Source organism: Dermacentor albipictus, chromosome 4, assembly GCF_038994185.2.
Source record: "Dermacentor albipictus isolate Rhodes 1998 colony chromosome 4, USDA_Dalb.pri_finalv2, whole genome shotgun sequence".
NCBI lineage: Eukaryota > Metazoa > Arthropoda > Arachnida > Ixodida > Ixodidae > Dermacentor > Dermacentor albipictus.
The window spans coordinates 2,908,922-2,931,684 of NC_091824.1; the positions used below are offsets into that span (position 1 = coordinate 2,908,922).

General features: G+C 45.8%; 1 protein-coding gene across 6 annotated transcripts in view; it reads left to right on the forward strand.

Annotated features, from left to right (window-relative positions):
- LOC139059016 (nuclear factor related to kappa-B-binding protein) overlaps positions 1-22,763 on the forward strand; it is a 617,245-nt gene that overhangs the window by 185,000 nt on the left and 409,482 nt on the right. For all 6 annotated transcript variants that reach the window (XM_070536798.1, XM_070536799.1, XM_070536801.1 and 3 more), the window contains one exon: positions 20,700-20,803. In XM_070536798.1, coding sequence (XP_070392899.1) covers positions 20,700-20,803 — 104 coding nt within the window. The remainder of the gene's footprint in view (positions 1-20,699; positions 20,804-22,763) is intronic.

Below are 22,763 nucleotides of genomic sequence, written 5' to 3' on the forward strand. Positions count from 1 at the left end.
GACGTGCTCGGCAAGGTGCGCTGCAGTGACCACAGGATGGTAAGAACTCGAATTAGCCTAGACCTGAGAAGGGAACGGAAGAAACTGGTACATAAGAAGCCGATCAATGAATTAGCGGTACGAGGGAAAATAGAGGAATTCCAGATCAAGCTACAGAACAGGTACTCGGCTTTAACTCAGGTAGAGGACCTTAGTATTGGAGCAATGAACGACAGTCTTGTGGGCATCATTAAAGAGTGTGCAATGGAAGTTGGTGGTAACTCCGTTAGGCAGGATACCAGTAAACTATGGCAGGAGACGAAAGATCTCATCAAGAAACGCCAATGTATGAAAGCCTCTAAGCCTACAGCTAGAATAGAACTGGCAGAACTTTCGAAGTTAATCAACAAGCGTAAGACAGCTGACATAAGGAAGTATAATATGGATAGAATTGAACATGCTCTCAGGAACATAGGAAGCCTAAAAACAGTGAAGAAGGAACTAGGAATTGGCAAGAATCAGATGTATGCGTTAAGAGACAAAGCCGGCAATATCATTACTAATATGAATGAGATAGTTCAAGTGGCTGAGGAGTTCTATAGGGATTTATACAGTACCAGTGGCACCCACGACGATAATGGAAGAGAAAATAGTCTAGAGGAATTCGAAATCCCAAAGGTAACGCTGGAAGAAGTAAAGAAAGCTTTAGGAGATATGCAAAGGGGGAAGGCAGCTGGGGAGGATCAGGTAACAGCAGATTTGTTGAAGGATGGTGGGCAGATTGCTCTAGAGAAACTGGCCACCCTGTATACGCAATGCCTCATTTATTTTATTTATTTATACATACTGCAGCACGTTAGGGCTATGGCAGGAGTGGGTTTACATGCGAAGAAAACTGATTATGATATGGAGAAACAAGAACATAGAAATATAAAGATGTGAAGGAACTATACATCAGCAATAGCATTTAAAAATTGAGAAATGGGTAACAAAGAAAATATAAAAATGTGAAGGAACTATACATCACCAATAGCATTTAAAAATTGAGAAATGGGTAACAAACAAACTTCGGCAGGTAACAAATTCCACTGTTCAATCATGCAGGGAAAAAAACTGTATTTGAAAGTGTTAGTGCGTGGATGGAGTGGTCTGATATTAGAGGCATGATAAGCTCTAGTTTAAGTCGGGGAAGCAGGCATTAAAAGGGAGGGATTTGATAGGTGACAAAGAGAGTTCTTATAAGAATAGAAAATCTTCAGAGATTCTATGTGCCGCCGCCTAGAAAGAAACTGGAAGCCTAATTCCGTAAGAGCAGCTGACGGTGAAAAGTCTCGGTCGAAGCGACGGTAAACAAAACGAGTAGCCTTCCTCTGGACAGACTCAATACAAATAATTTCACATTGTTTATATGGGCTCCATACGGAGGAAGCATATTCTAAAATTGGGCGAATCAGTGTTTTATATGCTACTAATTTAGTGTCCCTCGGAGCAGGAGACAACGTCCGGCGGATGTAACAAAGTTTTTTTAACGCTTTACTACAAATGTAATCTATATGTTTAGACCAAGACAAGGTGGGTGTAAAAATGACGCCTAAATATTTGTATTCAAAAACTCGTGTTAGTGGTACACCGTTGCATATATAATCATAACATATGGGCATGTGTCTGTGAGTAAAAGACATTAGAACAGTTTTATCAAAATTTATGCTCATTTTCCAAGTAGCACACCAGTCACAAAATGAAACAAAGGAATCTTTAAGGCACTGATGATCAGCGAGTGAGTCAACTGGGCTGTACATAACACAATCATCTGCATAGAGGCGTATTTTTGAAGTAACATGGTCTGGAAGGTCGTTAATGAACAATAAGAATAGTAGAGGGCCAAGTACGGATCCCTGTGGGACTCCTGAGGTGACGTCGACTACCGACGAATCCGCAGAATCATAACACACGATTTGGGAACGCAAAGAAAGGAAACTGGCAATCCAAGACACTAACTGAGGGTTATTTAGAATGTTATGGAGTTTCAAAAGCAATTTAGAATGTAGTACAGTGTCAAAAGCTTTGCTAAAGTCAATGAAAATGGTGTCAATCTGATTACCTAAGTCGATGTAATGGGAAAGGTCATGAGTGAACTCCGTAAGTTGTGTTACAGTACTAAAACCGCGCCTGAAGCCGTGCTGAAAGCTGTTCAATAGGTTATTATTTTCAAGGAACAGTATTATATGCTTATAGATTATGTGTTCTAGTATTTTACATGAGGTTGCAGTTAAAGAAATGGGCCTATAGTTAGATAAAAGCTGCCTGTCACCAGATTTATATAAAGGTAGTACTTTAGCTCTTTTCCAGGAAGAAGGCACAACACCACTATTGAGGGACTTCTGACATATAATAAACAGATATTTAGATGTCCATAGCGAGAATCGTACTAAAAAGGAATTCGGAATTCCATCAGCGCCGGCTGGCTTTTTAGTATATAAGTTTAGTATGAGATTCAAAACACCTTCTAGGCTAATGTTGATATCATCAATTGCATATGAATCATTAGTTGCAAATGTTGAACCACTGGAATCGTCCGAGGCGAATACTGACTGAAAATATGTATTAAATGCTTCTGAAATCTCTAATGGATCGTTAACAGCACTGTTGTTGATTTTAAAAGATGTGGAAGAAGAAGAGCCAGGAGATATGAAAGACCAGAATTTACGGGGGTTAGACTTGAGCAGTTTCGGCTACTGAACATGATAGAATAAATTTTTGGCCGAGGTGTTTTTTTCTGAAGTTCATTTTTTACCTGAGCGTACAAAACGCATGCCTCAGGATTATTCGAACGTTTAGTGCGAAGTCTACCAGCACGTCGCGATAAGTGCAGCAGTTCTCGGTTCATCCAGGGAAGGTTAATGTTTTTTTTCTTAGTTTTCAAAGGAACGAATCGATATATACATGATTTTACTATGCTTTCAAAACACGCCACAAGCGCATCAACGTCACTAGATAGTCCAAGTGCCAAAAATGCGTCGAAATTATTGGATAGTTCATCCGTTATACGGACGTCATCAGCTCTGGAAAAGTCTCGAAACGTGGACAGCGCAAAACTTTGGTGACCTCGACCATGACCTCGAGCGTACCGGAATCTTGGAAGAACGCTAACATAATCCTAATCCATAAGAAAGGGGATGCCAAAGACTTTAAAAATTATAGACCGATCAGCTTACTGTCCGTTGCCTACAAACTATTTACTAAGGTAATCGCAAATAGGATCAGGAACACCTTAGACTTCTGTCAAGCAAAGGACCAGGCAGGATTCCGTAAAGGCTACTCAACAATAGATCATATTCACACTATCAGTCAGGTGATAGAGAAATGTGCAGAATATAACCAACCCTTATATATAGCTTTCATTGATTACGAGAAAGCGTTTGATTCTGTCGAAACCTCAGCAGTCATGGAGGCATTACGGAATCAGGGGGTAGACGAGCCGTATGTAAAAATACTGAAAGATATCTATAACGGCTCCACAGCCACCGTAGTCCTCCATAAAGAAAGCAACAAAATCCCATTAAAGAAAGGCGTCAGACAGGGAGATACGATCTCTCCAATACTATTCACAGCGTGTTTACAGGAGATATTCAGAGACCTGGATTGGGAAGAATTGGGGATAAAAGTTAATGGAAAATATCTTAGTAACTTGAGATTCGCTGATGATATTGCCTTGCTTAGTAACTCAGGGGACCAATTGCAATGCATGCTCACTGACCTGGAGAGGCAAAGCAGAAGAGTGGGTCTAAAAATTAATCTGCAGAAAACTAAAGTAGTGTTTAACAGTCTCGGAAGAGAACAGCAATTTACAATAGGCAGCGAGGCACAGGAAGTAGTAAGGGAATACATCTACTTAGGGCAGGTAGTGACGGCAGATCCGGACCATGAGACGGAAATAATCAGAAGAATAAGAATGGGCTGGGGTGCCTTTGGCAGGCATTCTCAGATCATGAACAGCAGGTTGCCATTATCCCTCAAGAGGAAAATGTATAATAGCTATGTCTTACCGGTACTCACCTACGGGGCAGAAACCTGGAGGCTTACGAAAAGGGTTCTACTCAAATTGAGGACGACGCAACAAGCTATGGAAAGAAGAATGATAGGTGTAACGTTAAGGGATAAGAAAAGAGCAGATTGGGGGAGGGAACAAACGTGAGTTAATGACATCTTAGTTGAAATCAAGAAAAAGAAATGGGCATGGGCAGGACATGTAATGAGAAGGGAGGATAACCGATGGTCATTAAAGGTTACGGACTGGATCCCAAGGGAAGGGAAGCGTAGCAGGGGACGGCAGAAAGTTAGGTGGGCGGAAGAGATTAAGAAGTTTGCAGGGACGGAATGGCCACAATTAGTACATGACCGGGGTTGTTGGAGAAATATGGGAGAGGCCTTTGCCCTGCAGTGGGCGTAACCAGGCTGATGATGATGATGATGATGATGATGATGATGATGCTTTAGGTGTGCATCCATAAAGCTTATTAAGTTATTAAGCACATTGACTGGGGCGTTTGGTGGTCTGTACATAGCACCAATGAATCCTGTACGATTATTAAGTTTGGTTTTAATCCAATTAGCTTCAACATCAGTGACATGCGGGAGAATACTGAGCAATATAGATTCTTTTATTAGCAGGGCAATGCCTCCTCCTCGTCTTGCAGTCTTTTCTGACGATTTTGTATCCAGGAGATGTGACTTCGGCATCTAGTATGTCTTTTTAAGCCATGTTTCAGTAAGTACCAGAATTTTGGGATCATGTTTTAGTACTAGAGCCTCATTGTCCGTAACTTTATTTAAAATGCTTCTTACATTTATGTTTATTATCTTGAACTGTTGAGAAGCACCGTGACGCCTTCAATCGTTGTTTTTTTGTTTGTTTGTTTATTTATACTGTCAGTCCATACTTGGACCATTACAGCAGTGAATAAAAATACAAAAAGCACATAAAATATGTGTACATGTGGAACAAAAAGCAATACAATAGCAGTATCTGTAGAAAGTGACATGCGGGGATCAAAAACAAAACACTCTCGCAGTATGCGCATCAGAAACAGTTGCTATGGTGCATTCATATCCGGGAAAATAAGATTCTCCAAACCAGCAATAAAAGCACTGACAGAGGAACATGTGGCAAGTGGATTGGGTAATTCATTCTATTCTTTGGTCGCCCTCGGAAAAAAACTATACTTGAATTTCGTGTAACTGACAGCTTGTATAAATTGTGCTTGTGTCTGGTGCGATGATCTGGTGAAATTATGCAGAAATAAGGTAAATTAATTTTAACCTGGTTATGAATAATTGTGTATAAAAATTTCAATCGGTCAGGCTTAGTCCTTAGTTCTAAAGCGGAGAGGTTTGCACGTCTGCATAGTTCAGTAGGAGACTGCACGCGCTGAAACTGAATCTGGAGGTGAATCGTTGAACTCGGTCCAATTTATGAGGGTTGGTTTCAGTGTGTGAGTCACATACAATCTTAGCATATTCAATAATTGGCCTTACTAATATCTTATATGCCAAGCTTTTCACTTCAGGAGTTGCGCTGTACAGTCTTCGCCTGAGACCCCATAAGACTTTATTTGCCCTGCTACACACCTGATTGATATGTGTATTCCACTTCAAGACTTGAGTAAATATTAGTCCTAGATATTTATATTCTATTACTCTTTTTAGTTCGTGTGGACCGATGCTGTATTTGTACCGCAAAGTCAGCTTCTTTCTTGTTATGGTCATACAAACTGATTTTACTGGGTTTCGTGACATTTGCTATTCATTGAAAGACTATACGGTAAGATACTTAGCAACCCACGGAGCACGCCTATATAGGAGCTCATTCGGGATGCTATCGGAGCCGGGGGATTTCTCAATGTTAATGCGCCAAAGAAGGTTCAGGACTCCTTCCTCTTTGATGAGAAGGTCAGATGCTGAAGGGCGGTCAGAGGTGTCATGAAAGTACAGAAGTGTGTCATCATCACTGGTGAACACGGAGGAAAAAAAAAAGGAATTGAAATTTTCTGTACGTTCTTGGGTAATCATTTCATCCTCATCTTTATATTGTTTTTTTAGAAGAGTTTACAGTCGCCGACCGTTTATTCGGACCTCACGGGGACTGCGGAAATGTCCAAATAAACAGGTGTCCGAAAAGCAGATTAAGAAAAAAAAAATGAAATCCTTTATTTCCACGCACTTATTCGGATTCGGCAGTAGGCTTGAAGAAATTGTAAATGCGCTGTTGCACGCTGTTCCGTTTACGCATAGTCATATAAGCCTGAATCTCGGAGAGGGTCGTACGGTTACTATAGGCGGCTGAAAGCACAGTCACTGCTTGTACACGCTCCGTATGTGACGGCAGCGTAGCACATGGTGCATCATCTTCTGACTCGGAGTCATCATCCGGCGGTGCAGCAGAAACCTGAGAAAGGATCTCACTGTCGTCGAGTTCTGCGCATGTCAATACAGCAGTGTCAGCACCTGTGAAACTGTCAAATGAGACGGTATTCAGAATCGCAATGCAACCACTGCGGAAGGCGACAAATCTTAGGCCTCCCGGCACCCGCTTGCCAGCATTCCCCAGCGCAGTCTGCACGGACACTGTCGGCGCCATTAGACACTTGACGCGATGTTTACCTATGCCGCATTCGATCACGGAAACCTCGACACAGCACACAAAGCAAACACTACCGTGGTGACACCAGTCGCACAAACGAAAAACGTGGCCTGCTCGCAGCATCGTGCGGGAAGAAACAAATCGGCTGCTGAATTGTCTTGACATGGCTTACTCAGCTGAAACCGGAACTGCTGTAGAGCTACTCTATCGAACCAGGCAGAAACGATGATGATGAGCGCGGATTTCCAGTAGTGCCACTTCGTGGGGCAGCAAGGAAGGAGGCTCCGTTCAAAACAAAAATGGCGTTCAGCAAGTCGAACCATGCACTGGTTAGAGTCGGTGCATGGTGCTCTCGATCAAATTGGTTCAAGGAGTGTCCGAAAAATCAGACGAGAGGTTGCCAGGTGTCCGAACTTTCGGCAGTTGTTATACATTATGGTCTATGTGGAGAATGGCGGTGCCGCGAAGCTGACCGAATAATCGTGCATGTCCGAATTTCAGGAGTCCGGAAAATCAGTCAGTGACTGTACATATCTCCAAAATTTTTGGGTGATTTATGAAGGAAATTTTTCAGTGTTGCATTAAAGAATCTCTCCTTGGATTCCTTGATAAGACGGTTTAAGTCGAGCCTCATGTTATGAAGCAAAGTGTTGTTCTGGGCGCTAGGATCTCGAGAACAAGCTTTTCATTTCCTTTTTATCCTCCGTATGACATGAATTATTTCCCTTGTTATCCATGGGTTATTTCGTTTGCATTTTTTATGCCTATGGGGTAAATTGTGTAATGCAGTGCATCGTAACCTTGGAAAAAAGTCCCAGAGATTGTCCGTGCCATCATTGGATTCATAAACAGACATAAAGATATCAAACTACCTTTCAAGGTAATCTATGACACTAACATCATCAGTGGGATGAAAGTTTAGATATTAGATGCTTGAATCCTGGTGCAAGGGGTATGATGACATGTTCAAGAACAGAATAACCATTTTGTGGTCAGATAACCCTTCATCAACAAGACAGTCAATCACATGCAGTGTCAAAGCACTTGAGATTAATATAAGATCAAGTACAGATGACCTTATTGCACACACTCTAGTATATTGGTTAACAAGCTGAATTAACAAGAATATATTAAATCCAAAAACATCTCAGAAGATGTAACATCTATGTTTCCGACTACATATGAATTCCAATCAATAGCCGGGAGATTAAAATAACCTAGTAACAGTATGCTGTCTTGCTCTTTCACATACGTTTCCACGAATTCTCTTAGCAGAAAAATGTGTTCTACAGGAGAGTTCGGAGGCCTGTGTACCGCTCCGATAAATACAGTACGGTTATTCAATTTTGTCGTCATCCATACAGCCTCAATATTTCCTGGTACTTCTAAAGTGGAAAGTATGATATTTCGTTTCACCAGAATGGCCATGCCTCTGCTTCTTCTTGATCCCTCCTAACCAGCAAATATCCGGGTGGCGCAATTTCGCTATTGAGTATATTTTTATGCTACAGCAATTAATTACAGCAATGTCAGGTGCATGATCAACAACTAGAGCTTCAAGCACATGCACTTTGTTTATCAGGCTTCTTGCATGTACGTTGATTATATTGAAGCCAGCATATTGGCCCTGCATGCATCATTTATCCCTTGCTCCTGAATCAGCGTATTGCAGCACCACCTCCGAGGGCAGCATTTCCTAGTTTTCCAAAAGGGTGCGGCCAAAAGCCACAGGGGAAGAAAGGCAATGTGGCTGCGGGGAACAAGACTGGTGTCTGCGTGGCAATGGTGAGCGGCTGTACCACGTGTTCCTAGCAGATTGCCGGTGCTGTTAGGCTGTTACACTCAGCGGTGGGTTAAACATTGCAAGCATTTACATCAAAACAGCTCAGGTTGGTCGGTGCGTGAAGTGTTGATGGCCACGAGTTGCGACAGTATCAGGCGACATGACCAATGCGGCGAGAGGTGAAACATATTGGCTGGTCGTCTACAGTTCTCCACTCAGTCGGATTGCGATAACGCGGAGAGAAGCGTCGGGGTTGAGCGAAAATAGTAGAAGGGCATTCGTTAGCTCTGGGATAGGCAACAGCACACATAGAATATAAACCAATGTTTTCAAGTTCCTAGCAAACGATGGTTTGTACGAGGGGAACTGAAAATGTGGTAACATCAGGGCTACGTGAACAGAAAGCTGCGGGCGTCATCGCATCCAGTTCACGTCTAACGATTCGTACCACGTCCTCTGATGGCGATGCATGCTGCTGTGCGGGTTGATCTTCACACATCGACGTTGCGGCAATATTGGGAAGTCTGGTGAATGGTTGCAAGACGCGTCGGCTTTTGGCCTGCTCGAATTGTTGGCACTCTTTAACGATTGCATCAATTGTCGAGCAGTTTTTTGCACATGAGCAGAAAACGCATCGTCAGCAATGCCCTTAAGCATGTGCCCGTCCTTCTTGGCTTCTGTCATGTCATGATCGGCTTTACGACAAAGTGCGAGCATGTCCTTGATGTACTAGACATAGGACTTCGTGGGGGATTGGGCATAGGAGGCCACTTCCTGCTTTGCGGCAATATTACGGCCGGCTGGTTTGCCAAACAAGTCTGTAAATTTCTCTTTGTAATAATTCCAGCTGGTTAGCTCTGCTTCGTGGTTTTCGTACCACACCTTTGCCGTCCGTCTTAGGTAGAACCTCTTAGGTAGCACCCTACGCATAGCTAGCATATGCGTAGGGTGCCATCTGTTCATTCCACTCATGCATTCGTACATGGCCACCCACTCTTCAACGTCGCCGCCATCGGTCCCGCAGAAAGTTCCAGGATCCTTGGGTTGCACAACAACAACCGAAGGTGACGGTGATGTAGGAGGCAGAAATGATGTTGATCCCGAGTGCTCACCGTCATTCATGGTGCGGACGGGGATGCGACGTCCACTGTGGAGCTCCGTTTCCAGCCGTGGCGCCCCGCACCTCTCACCAATATGTTGCGGGGATGTTGGGAGTATAGAAGATTGTAATTACAATATATATATATATACAATATGAGTCAAAGTAGTTAAGATGGCTGACCACCAACAACACACAGCAGCCAGCATCCCGCGATCTTCTTCCTCTCTTCATCCTTCCGTAACAGTATTATTATCCACCTTGCTGCAAAGAGCGAGGACGTCCGCAATTTACGCCATGTAAGATTTAGCGGACATCTGTACATAGGTTCCGAGGTCCTTTTCATCAGCACATTGGCAGCTGAAGGGCTTGCCGAACAAATCTCTAAGCTTCTGTTTGCACTGGTCCCAGCTTGTAATCTGTTATTTATGTTTGTTTAACCAGACCTTTCATTTCATTTCATTTTATTTCAGCATTCTATTTTTACAGCAGAAAAAGAACGCTAGGGCAAGAACAAAAAGCTGCAAAACAACAGCTTGACTAGGTCCTTGCCCCCTTATCTTGGCAACAGGCTCAGATTCATACATACATTCAGAGTACATATACAGTGGAATCTTGATGATACAAATCTCACGGGGTCACGGAAAATATTCGTATTAGCCGACATTCGTATCATCGAAACAATTAAAACTAGCTAAATTAAAGAGTCAAAGGTGAACTCAATCATGCACACGTACTTAAAGAGCATTTATTTCTTGAAGAAAAAGTCTCTAATGTCATACTGCTTCTTCTTTGTCAGGTCAATTATCAGACTGTTCAAATCCATAGAAATGCGTGTGCGTGTTGTCGCTGATTTCATCTGCGGCCATAGCAGTGCCTCAGAACTTCGAGCGCATGCCGTGTTTCAGCCGCCGTTGGTGGTCCTTTGCCGTCGCCCATGTCTAACACAAAGAACGCCGCCTGAAGCAAGAAAAGCAAGAAAAGTTCCACCACTTCAAACTCTCCGCGCCCAGTCGCGGCCTCCTCGCTGTCCGGCGCCGCGTCCGTGCCTCCGCACGAAAAGAGATAGGGAGAAATCGCCTAACTACGCGCTGTTCTCTTTCATTGCAGTCGGTGGGGCTCGCAGTCGCGTCCTTCTGTGCGCTGGAATCGTGCCAACTGTGGCCTCTCCTCCGTGCAGCGGCGCAACCTCCTCCTCTCCTTAGCAACTGGCGCGCCGGTCAGGGGTGCAGCTGCGCATAGCAACCGTGATGTCACACAGTAGCGGTAGAACGAGTGCGCGGGCGTCGGTGGTGGCAGCAGCACTGCCGCTACTTCGTCAGACGTCTCGTTGCAGTCGAGTGAGTGAAACCGAGTGAGTGATTGCGCGCCAAGCGGTTCGGGAAAGCGGCAGCAGACGCCGGATTCCCCCAACACCAAACGTCAGAAGAACAAGGAGCGAATGCGCATGCGACGAATGAACATGTTACCAGATGCGAAAACAAGGGAGGGAGAACGGAAACACCAATAGCGACTGATTAAATCGCTGGGTACCAAAGGCAAGGAAGCAGAATGAAAGCGGCAGCAGCAACAGGCAATATCGCCGAACACCAAAGCCAATGAATTGGAGCGCAGACAGCAGCAGCGACCGGCCATTTTACTGAACAGCAAAGCCACGGAAGCGAAGCACAGATGGCGGCAGCGTCTGGCTTTCGCCAAGCACTTTCAAATTTCCAAAGTGTCTTCGGTAATTTTCGTATCAACCGATGCGGGTCGAAAATTGATTCGTAACAACCGTTCTCTAGCACGTTTCAAAGTAGTGGGGCTCAGCCGGGACCACAGAGAAATTCGTATCACCGAGAAATTCGTATTAGCCGTGATCGTATCATCAAGATTCCACTGTAATACACATATACACACACGCATACCAGAAAACTTCCTGCTATAGTTTGTCAATAAGAGAGAGAGAGAAGAAAAAGGAAAAGAAGTGCGCACATATTCACCAATGGAAAAAAAGCGTGTGTACACATACAGCATTTTCTTGAAACACTGTTCGTTAAACATTGTTACAACATTCAGATTCCAGAAACTTGCCATTGTAACTCATACAGCCACTCATAAGGGTATAATTTAGTACAGTAACATGCTTTTGTACAAAGGATATTCATCAAGAAACATAAGCAAAATACCGTTATATAAAGCGTTCTAATCAAATTGCTCAACCGTTTGTGTCACCGGTACCACACAAATGCACCGTATTCTGAAAGTTGTGCTTTAACGTTCACTTAGAAATATCATTTAGGGTTATATCAACATTCTCTAAGGCGATTAGTAACTTGGGTACACAATATTCTAATCTAGTAAATCCATCATTTGTTCTTGAAAATGGCAGCAGCCAAGCATACTTTTGCCTCGTATTGTACGGTACATGTGTGGGGAAGGTTAATTTGCATAAATCTAAGAAAACTGTGTTGTTGTATAAAAGACTCTTTTTGCACTTTAAAACAAGGTTTGTTTCGTACGACTGTTGTACGGGAATCACATTAAGAGAGTGAAATATTGCAGTTGTATTGGCATCATAAGAGTCATTCGCAATATTGTGAACGGCTTTTTTCTGCAGGACTAGTAGTTTATAAAGATTCATTTGGGAAGTGGTTCCCCATACGAGATTGCAGTAACTTATATCAGGAGCAAGAAGGCTGTTGTAGTTTAAAAGATTAATTTTAGGGGGGTAAAACATGCCTGAATTTGCATAGTATGCCACAAACGCTGGCCAAAGATGTTGAAACTCGGGCGACGTGATCATCCCAGAATAAATGCTCATTATAAACTACCCCTAGAGTCTTTACTGTTTTTACAAGCTCTATCCTCTCCGCACCAATCTTTAACATTATGTTCCTATCAATTTTTTTTTTTGTGGTGGAGCAAACAGAATAGCTTTTGTTTTCGTACTATTTATTTCCAATGACTTAATTTTACTCCATTTAAGGCAAACTACTCAGGGTGTCATTTGCCAGGTTCAAAAGGTAAGCCAACTAGTTGACTGGAAAAACAAACTGCTGTCGTCGGCATAAATGATGAAGTGTGTTTTTTTTTTCGCTTATATGAACGATGTCATTTATGTGGATGTTGAACAATGTTGGCCCAAGAACGCTGCCTTGCGGAACTCCTTGAAACATTTTTTGAAGAGTTGATTGGTGGGATTTAATTGAGACACACTGCTTTCTATGTCTTAAATATGACTGTATAAGTGCTAATGGAGTGCCGCAAAACCCATAATTTCGTAATTTATCAAATAAAATTAAATGGTTAATACGGTCGAATGCTTTAGAATAGTCAATAAAAGCACCTATTGTTATCTTTTTATCTTCAGAACCACTAAGAATGAATTCCTTTTGTGACAGTAAAGCAAGCTCTGTCGACATGCCTTTCCGAAAACCAAACTGTTGCTTGGATATGATAGAATGTTTCTCGCAAAATGATGTAACCCTTCTCGAGATAATTTTTTCTAATCCTTTTGAAATTACAGGTAATACTGAAACTGGTCTGTAATTTGAAAATGTGTTTTTGTTCCCTGATTTAAACAGTACAGTAACTTTGGCATGTTTCATTGCTTCAAGAAAGACTCCAGTAGATGAAGCAATATGGAATATATGAGTGAGGACAGGTGACAGAAGATTGAGCACAAATTTAATGGGTGTTATTTGCAGCCCATCAATATCACGTGCTTTGCTGTTTTTCAGGGACATGAAAGCTAAGAAAACTTCTTCCGGAGATGTTGGCTAAAAAAAAGGCTGAATGTTTATTGGGTAGTTCACCCAATAACTCAATGCCATGTGCTGTTTTCTTTATGTAGAATATTATATTAGCCAGCATAAGCGTGTTATCTCACCTGTAGTGTTTGCTGACCCATTCGTAATTCTGCAACCAGTCAATCTCAGAAAACATGCCAGGGTCACGAGGCTAAACCAGGTGGCAACAACGGGGCTGTGGTTGAAGACTCTCCTTCGGATGACAGGGTGGCCAGGCGACGTCTGCTGCGGAGCTCCCTTTTTCGCAAGTGATTACCCAGCAACTCCACCAATGATGCTACGTGAAGGAAGAAGCGTACGGCTATCCACAGATGGCTTTTAATGGCGGAGCCAAGAAACGTAGAGCAGCGAAAAAACCAAACTCTTCTTCGTCGTCTCCAAGGCCACCATCGGTGTCCTCTTCTTCTCACATTACAGACTGTGACAATATTTCAATCTAGGAATTATAGCAGGCAAGTTCACATAGCATATCCACTTGGAACAAATTCTCGGGACTTCACCAGTTTCGAGATACTAATTTTTCATGTGACGTTTACTGAAAACACCGGCATCTCAAGCATAGGTGCAACAGGATGATGGGTTCGCTCTGCCCCACGGCCATATCGGAGTATTATTCACTTAACACTTGAACAGATATTTTTCATTCAAGAGTACTTTCCTTTGTGGAAGGGGAGAACAGTGTAGTGTCGATGAAGCATCCATGATGCTGGCATACTGGCTAACCGATCCAGCCACCGCGACTGCCAAGCGGTTTCACACTTCAGCACCAGCAGCCGCTGTAGTGCAGTAAGATGAAGTGGAAAAATAAATTTAGGCGTTAAACTTCAGGGAAATGAAGCTTAAAAATCTCGCAAGACCAATCCTATAGAGAACTTATCCAATACACCGCCAGTTTATGCGTTGGTCTATCTTCCCAGGAACCAAGAAAGTGTTGGCCCTGCACCTTCATCATCATCAGCCTAGTTAGGCCTACTGCAGGGCAAAGGCCTCTCCCATACTCCTCCAACTATCCCGGTCATGTACTAATTGTGGCCATGTTGTCCCTGCAAACTTGTTAATCTCATCCACCCACCTAACTTTCTGCCGCCCCCTGCTACGCTTCCCTTCCCTTGGAATCCAGTCTGTAACCCTTAATAATAACCATCGGTTATCTTCCCTCCTCATTACATGTCCTGCCCATGCCCATTTCTTTTTCTTGATTTCAACTAAGACGTCACTAACTCGCGTTTGTTCCCTCACCCAATCTGCTCTTTTCTTATCCCTTAACGTTACACCCATCATTCTTCTTTCCATAGCTTGTTGTGTCGTCCTCAATTTAAGTAGAACCCTTTTCATAAACTTCCAGGTTTCTGCCCCGTACGTGAGTACTGGTAACACACCGCTGTCCTTAGAACAAGGTTTTTCCGACCTCGCGTTACAACCTCTGTGCTTTCTAAAAAGTATCAGATGACGTTTTGCGGGCCTATTCTAAATGACGTACCAAGATGTCAATGTGGTGGCTTGCATGCGACCTGTTGAGGTATGCATCCGTGGCCTAATGGTTATAGAGTATATCGGGCTTCAAATTGGTGGTACAGTATTAGAATCTGGCTGGCGAGCACTTTTATTTAACTGTGAACATATGCAATTTTTCATACTCACGAGCGTACGGGTTGGTCCCCGACCTCATAACGTGGTTGTCCCACGCTCGCTTACCGACCTGCGGGAGCAGCCCATGGCACTACGTTACCCAAAGATGTTGGGCCAGCCAAGAGGCCCAACCTTCTGCCAACGCGGTCAATGGCCAGGCATGAGCCTCGCTTGTCTGGCCAACTATGTCGGCCACCGACTTCTTCCTTACTTGTTACCAACCGTCGGCCATTGGCCAAGTTCCATTGGGTGGCAGTTTAACTGAGAAAAGTGCAAGCTTTCTAGATCAGTATTATGTAGTACAGCTTGTGCAGCTTTGAATGAAAACATCGTTGACGGAAGTCCATCTGGTTGGGAACAAAAGTTTGAAAAACTATTAACTCCAACCAATAATTTATTTGAAACCCAACGTTTCAGGACCAGCTCGGTCCCTTCTTCAGGTGTGACAAGAACGTGGGCCAGCAGCATAGGGCGGCCTACGGTCTCCCTTTGTCGGCACGTGGCGCAGTCCACTGATGTACGCAGAGGGGAGCGTTCCCGGTGTCCGATTCATTGTCGCCTTTGTGAGCCGGATGTGCCAAGACTCGACGTGGCGTCTCACAAGCAGATTATGCTCCACGGCCAAGACGCTCACCTCCTCGAAAGCGATTCTGTGGTCGGCTCGCTTGCAGTGCTCGGTCAGGGGGTTGCCTTCCAAGTTCAACAGCCGGATGTCGTTCTTGTGTTGATTTATCTGCTGGGGGAGATTTTTTGTTTCGCCGATGTATGAAGCCGGGCACTTGGAGCACAGGATTTTGTATATGACACCTAACTGTTTTTCTCTGGGGACGCGGTCTTTGGGTCGTGGTATGAAGCGGCCGATTGTAGAAATGGGTTTGTGAGATACGCAGGTATCGTACTTACGATACCTGCGTAAGTACGAAGAAACAAATCACTGCGCAGCGGGTCACAAGTTTGATGTTTCTTAATGGGTGGTGCGAGAATGACGATTGCCGCGAACAAAATTTTCACCTGTGACGGCAAGTGAAGAATTTCCCATGGGCCGAAGTACGAACGCTTTCCGAAACCGGAAGCTAAGCTTGCGGCGCACGTCACTGAAATGTGTGATCGGTCCCTGCCAGTGAAGTGCCACATGGTCATGAAACAAGCCCGGATTTTCACCTTTTAAGGACTTGCTCCGCCGTGAGTACAAGTGGCTGGCGGCAGAAGACTGTGAACTTACGCCAACCAGACCTGTCAAAAGAGCCTCCCTGATGGCTGCGCATGGTTGGGTGCATTCGGTGTGGGCTGCTGTTCCACAAGTTGTCATGGTGTGGTCGTTTGCCAAATGTGGAATTTCAGTGGATGATGACACACTATGTGACCGGAGCAGCCATGATGATGGCAGCACTAGTGAGGATGATAGCGCAAGTGAAGACGAGTAGTCCAATGACGAATTCAGCTACTAATAAATTTTCGTTATCGAATGTGCCCTTACGTGTGCTCTTCTTTTTTTTTTTTCCCCTGTCACAAGCGATATAGGGGGGTCGACTCACATTCGAGTGGACTTACAATCGTGTTAATATGGTAATTAATGAGATATGGAGAAAACTAAATATTGTCTGAGTTACTATAACCTATTGTGAATACAGTCTACTCCCGTTAATACAAAGTTCACGGGGACCGCAAAAAAACTTCAAATTAAACGAACTTACAATTAAGCACAAAACACAAAAAAACAGCACTTTATCTGTGGCGAAATCGAGTATTTTCTCTAAGAAAAATAGTCGGTCATCTTGCTTTGCTTCTGCTTGCCGAATCGCGCTGCTGAAAGCAAGTTCTGCAGATTGTAGATGTGGCGGAACGCTTCTTCTGCGTTACCTTCAGCGGCAAAGAAGCGCTCCGCGAGAGCAAGGCCCGCAGCTACATCGGCAGCCTTAGGTTGCGGCTCGCCTTCAACGTCATCGTCGCTTTCCTGGGTCGCTTCCTGGGGCCGAATAATCTCTACAATTTCGCTATCCGTCAGCGCACCGCACGTTTCGACCGCCTTGTCTACGGCAACGTAATCTTCAAAATTGACGTCCTTGAGAGCATCACCAAAATCAGTGCCATCAAGCTCGCTTGTTGACGCTTTCTCCGCTGAAATTTCAGAGGCATCCTCCGAAGAAGCTGCCACAAAACCGCAAGCCCTGAAGCAGTTTGCGATTGTTTCTTGCTTTACCCGATCCCATGCTCGCGCCAACATGTGGATGGCACTAAGCAGGCTCACCTCGTACTTTGTGGAGCTATCCATACACAAAATCATGCGCTCGAGAAGGTGCTGACTTTAACATTCTTGATGATGCCTTGGTCCATTGGCTGCAAAACAGACGTTGTGCTTGCAGTAAAAAATGCGAGGCGTATTGCACTCAAGGCTGGCACATTCACGTGGGCACTGCAGTGATCGACAAGGAACAACACCTTGCGGTTCGAAGCAGCAAACTTGAGGTCCAATTTGCTTATCCAGCTCTTGAAGATTTCGGCCGTCATCCACGCTTTTTTGTTCGCCTCATAGTCCACAGGCAGCGTCTTCACGCCTTTAAAACATCTCGGCTTCGCGGCTTTCCTGATCACAAGTAACTGACATCGTTTCGTGCCAGTCATGTTTGCCGCGATCAGCACCGACACTCTCTCCTTGCTGCGTTTGCCCCCAGCACAGTCGTCGTCCTTAAATGTCAGGGTCTTCTCTGGTAGAAGCTGATAGAAGAGTGCAGTCTCATCTGCATTGAAGATGTCTTCTGGTCTGTATTCAGCGAGATATTCACGCAGCTTCCACGTAGTCCTTCCACGTGGCGCATGTTTCCTGGTTAACGGATGTCTTTTCACCACACAGGCTCTTGAAAACCAGGTCATGGCGATCTTTAAAGCGCGTCAGCCATCCACCTGACGAAATCAAGTCATCGATCCCCAACATTGCTGCAAGCGTTCGGACTTTCATCGCAACGATGTCTTCGCTGAGAGGAAGTTTGTTGCTCCTGGCCTTCCTAATCCAAACCAGCAGAGCCTTCTCCAACTCTGGGTAAGCGCTGGTGCGCATTCGCTTCCGATAAGTCTTGAACTTGTCGTTCCCAAATGCATCCAATATTGTGCGCTTGTTCTTGATGTAGTTTGAGAGCATGTTCGGCTTGATCCCGTACTTCCGCGCTATGTCTTGTTTGGCGGCACCTCCCTTCTCAACTTCCTTCAAAACCTCGACTTTCGTTGCCAGGTCGAGCGTGCAATAAGAGCCACGGTTTGCCATGGCTATAAACTGCGCGACTATGTACAGTCAATTCCGAATCACCCGTGGACAACCAAGCCTACGAGCTTCCCGCACAAAGGCACTCGACCAACACACGCCTCGACATACGCTGCGCACGCTGCAAGACTAATCTCGCACAATCTCGCCACTGCCAGTATGCAGCGCTGCGTGCACCTATGGCACCCGCGTGGCCGGAGCCGATCGCGGAGGCCACGCGCGCCGCGCGTGCCCTCCGGCGGGAGCCGCTTCGCCTCCCGCCGGAGTTGATTGCGGAGGCCACGGCAGCCGTAGCAATGAATAATAGCGCCGCTCCATGAAGGATGGCATTGCAGGCGGCTGCGGTGGCGATGACACCAACGCGGAGCACGGAACTGTTGCAACACTTGAAAAATTGCGCATTCTGTCAAAGAATGACGGTCACCTCGAGGATCCCGGCTGAAAATTCACTTCCAATTAAACAATATTACTGGATGAGGACTTTGAATTATCGAGCGATTTTTTCTATAGAATTACATGCAAAACTGACAGGACCAGCACTTCACTTCTAATTAACCGAAAAGTCCAATTAAGTGGCTTCGAATTATCGGGAGTTGACTGTAGTATACATTCGGTTCAATTTGCTTCTGACGCACCTTTCATTTTGGCTCAGGTTATGTGGGACACCCTGTACACATGCGCACGCACGCCGCACGAGGGGCAGTCAGAAAGTTCCCCGAATGGTGGTTCAGTGTGCTAATGTTACCCTTATGGCAATGCTTACCTAATCACCTTCGAAGTAGAACCCTTGCGCCCACACACACTTGCTCCATCGTTCCTGACTGCTGGAAGAACCGGAAGAAGGCTTCATTCAGAATCTCTCGGAGCTTAGTCATCGCATTCACTTTGATCGCATTCACTTGGAGGGAGATCTGAAGAGTACGGTGGTTGAGAGACAACCGGAATGTTCTTGGCGAGGAACTGCTGACAATAAGCTATGTGTGTCTTGGTGCATTATCGTCATACAAACACCACTTGCCTTGCCACTTGTCCCGTCGCGTCCTTCGAATCACATCGAGCACCCTCTGGGAAACTTGCACGTAGAAATAACCAGCAACAGACTGTCCAGGTGGTATGAACTCGTGGTGCACCAAACCGTCGATTTCAAAGAATGCAATGGGCATCACTTTGCCTTTGGACCTGATAATGTATTATTTTTTTGGTCTGGGAGATTCTGGTGTGTGCTGCTCCGGTGACTGCTCTTCCGTTGCCAGGTCGTAGACGAACACCCAAGACTCAGATCTCTTGGAGCAACGTTGGGTTCTGTGTACTCATCGCAAATGGCTCCCCAATGATTGTCATGCGACATTACATCTGATCCGTGTTCAGCTGCTTCGGAACAAACTTCGCATTGATGCATCTCATCTTCAAATTACTGCGTAAAATTACATGAATTGATCCATGTAGGATACACACTTTTTGCTTTAACTCCTTGATTGTCATTCTTCGATCACGGCAAATCAGTTGCTTCACTTTGGCAATCATTTCTTCGTTTTGGGATGTTGATGGTCTCCCGCTGTGCTCGTCGTCCTCTAACATCTCCTGCCCATTCTGCCCGTTAACGTCTCCTGCCTGTGCAATCCAGTCGTAAAGTGCGGTTTTCTGTAGTGCATTAATACAATACATTTGCTGCAGGGCTCATAGCGTCTCTAAAGCTGGCTGATTTTCCCAGTTTGCACATGAACTTGATGTTTGCACGTTGTTCGAACTGTGACGTTGCGCTGACTGCCCACTGCTCATGTCCATGTCACATGGCGCAGTGACACCACTGCACACTGAAACCTGTCCAGGCCTGCTCTGCCCACACGCAAACATACCCAGCCCCCTACCCAAGCATGTGCACCCTATCTTATTGCTTGTTCAGCATCACCGAAGCAATTCCAGGAACTTTTTGACTGTCTCTCGTGTACACACACATATACACGCACACACATATATATAAATAAAATGCAACTGAATACGGTCTGCTCCAAACCACCGTAAGTTGCACTTGGCTCTTCGAAGAGGCACAACATGTGTTGGATGAGCTTCTGCACAACACTTTGCAGTGCAGTGAAAGCAGCTTAAATCATGTATCCGGGACCTCAAAAAAGTGTGACTTGATGCTAACGAATTTATCTCGCACTTGCCACTAAATTGCAGAATTATTTCTCTGTTCCTTGTTCACTCTATTGCTCCACATCTCCTGCACATTGCCCTCGTTGCTCTCCCCTCAGCCGGTGCTCCTTGTTGAGAAGTGCGCTCGCTGCCTCGCTTGTCTGTGGGACCTTTCGAACCGCATTATAACAGGTATGGTGTCTGACGCAGCTGCACTATAAGTGCTATGCGTACTTATTGAGTTTATAGGAATTGAAATGAGAGTCAGAATAGACTGCATTATGTCCATTCCTGCTCTATAAGCAGTTACGTTATAAGCACATCTAAGCTGTATATGTGCACCATTTAAAATAGTACACTGACTTGGATTGGCTCTTGATTTACAGGTTCGGGTCGTTTTCTAAGCAAGTGCCTCACTCTATCGGAAATCACCGAGGAACGGTTTCGAGACATGCTGTTGGCTCACCGGCAGAAGCGACTGGCTGGTTTGGTGAGTGCTTTCTGTCTGGAGGAACAAAGAAAAATAACTAAGATACTAAACACACCATACCTTGAGTATGGTGTGTTTTTATCATTATCTGTTGTTATCATATTTAAATGAGAGTAGCGCGTTATGCGCTCCGTGCTGTAGAAAAATCCGGGTTCGCAGTCTTCTGATTTGCCCGTGAGCGAAAGTTTTCGTGTATACAGGTGTATATACATGTGTGTGTGTACGACTGAGCAGCTTATCCATTCTCCTTGGCTTGGCCTTCAACGGAGCACAAGATGGAGGTGCCCCGTGTCTAGTCGCCTTTCCGGTGAGAGAAGCGACCAGTTTTCCACCACTATCTCACCCCTTCACGTTGTGGGGTTCTCCTCCCGTACTCTTGGGACAAAGGAACGACAACACAGTAGTGCCAACAGTCACAAGGACATTTATTGCACCTTTCATAGATCAATGCCTGCTAGCCGAGTTGCTATCCACAAAACATGCCGATGGGCGCGCAACAAATCTAGAAGTCCGACTCACCGCGACCGGATAGCGAGCGAATATGTTCGCCCCATGCTGGATCCCAACGCCTGGTCGTTCGCGCGTACTGTCATGCGAATGGTGGCGCATTCCAAGGCGGCCAAGCGAGACGGTCTCGCAGAAGCATGGGTCGGCGCACGCGCGGCACGGCACGTCCGTACTGCTTGCTGTCCTGAAATCAAGAGAGAGAGCGCCTTGTCTTCCCTGCACCCAAGTAACCCCGCAGCGGCGCGACACTCGCGCGATCTCTCGCACCGCGCTTGTACCACTCCGACCGCCGCCGGCGCCAAGCCACGCAAGCCGTGCGGGAAACCGTACGTCCGTACGTCCCCCCAACCTTAGATCACTTCTAATTCCGGCGAAACGTGTGACACGATCTAGCATTAACCCGTGCTTCGCGAACAAGGTAGCACATGCAACAGAGGCCGCGCCGAAGAAATGTCCACACGCTGTCCATAGCATGCGAGCCGACATTGTCCCTGGGTACACCACTGGCGTCCGCCGGTCACAGCAGCAGCTTTGCGGACTCGACGGTGCGATTCCAGGCCAGGACTTCGGAAACGACGACGCAGTAGTCGGTACGAGCAAGCGTCGCTCGCGCCGACGCGCCCTGCTGTCAAGAGCCGCCGTAGCTGTCGGTGACCGCCGGCTCTTTTGTTTGCCGCGAGTCGCTGCACCAAACTGGCCACAGCATCACCATCGCCCGGGGTGGCTCGATCGTAGTCCGGGGCAGCAGCGCAGACGATGTGCAGATGACAGCAAGCCAGGGGTGACTCTAATCACGCTGCGTACACTCAACACACTCGGCAAACACTAAAGTAGTGCAAGGGAGAGGAATTATGCATGCGCATCGCCCACATGGTACGATGTTCAACTCGGCTAGCAAAATATCGGCCAGCTACTCAGATGCTAAGTTCATGTGAACGAAGCTCGCTTCCTTGAGTCGAACGAGTAATTTCAATTCGCGCGAGGCTAAATAGAATGAAGGAAGCAAATTGTAACACCTCAACGCCACGGTCCACCAGGTTGTGTCCCTCCACGTGCGACAGGCAGCTTCGTAAAGCCTTAGGCCTAAAGCGTCGCTACTCTGACAACAACCGGCATCCAGAAACAACACCCAAAATGAGCGCAAAACAGGCAGCCGCGAGGACAGGTCAGCTCTGTAAGGTGGTCCTACTCCGCTCGGTGCACACAGCATCCAAGTTTACGGCGCCCACCGTCTCAGACGGTGTCGGAGTGCCCGGTGCCAGGCCGCAATGCCAGTCAGCCCGTAGTAGCACCCGTGGCCCGCGGCCACCCGGCTCCACTTCATCAGAGTCAAAGAGATAGGAGAAGGTATTTACATGAGAAATTCGGACCACCCACGAGGCTTCCGTACTCACTCGCTTCAGGCTTGCCAATGCTCCGTGGGCGCTGAGCCTTGCTCTCCCAGGAGGCAGAC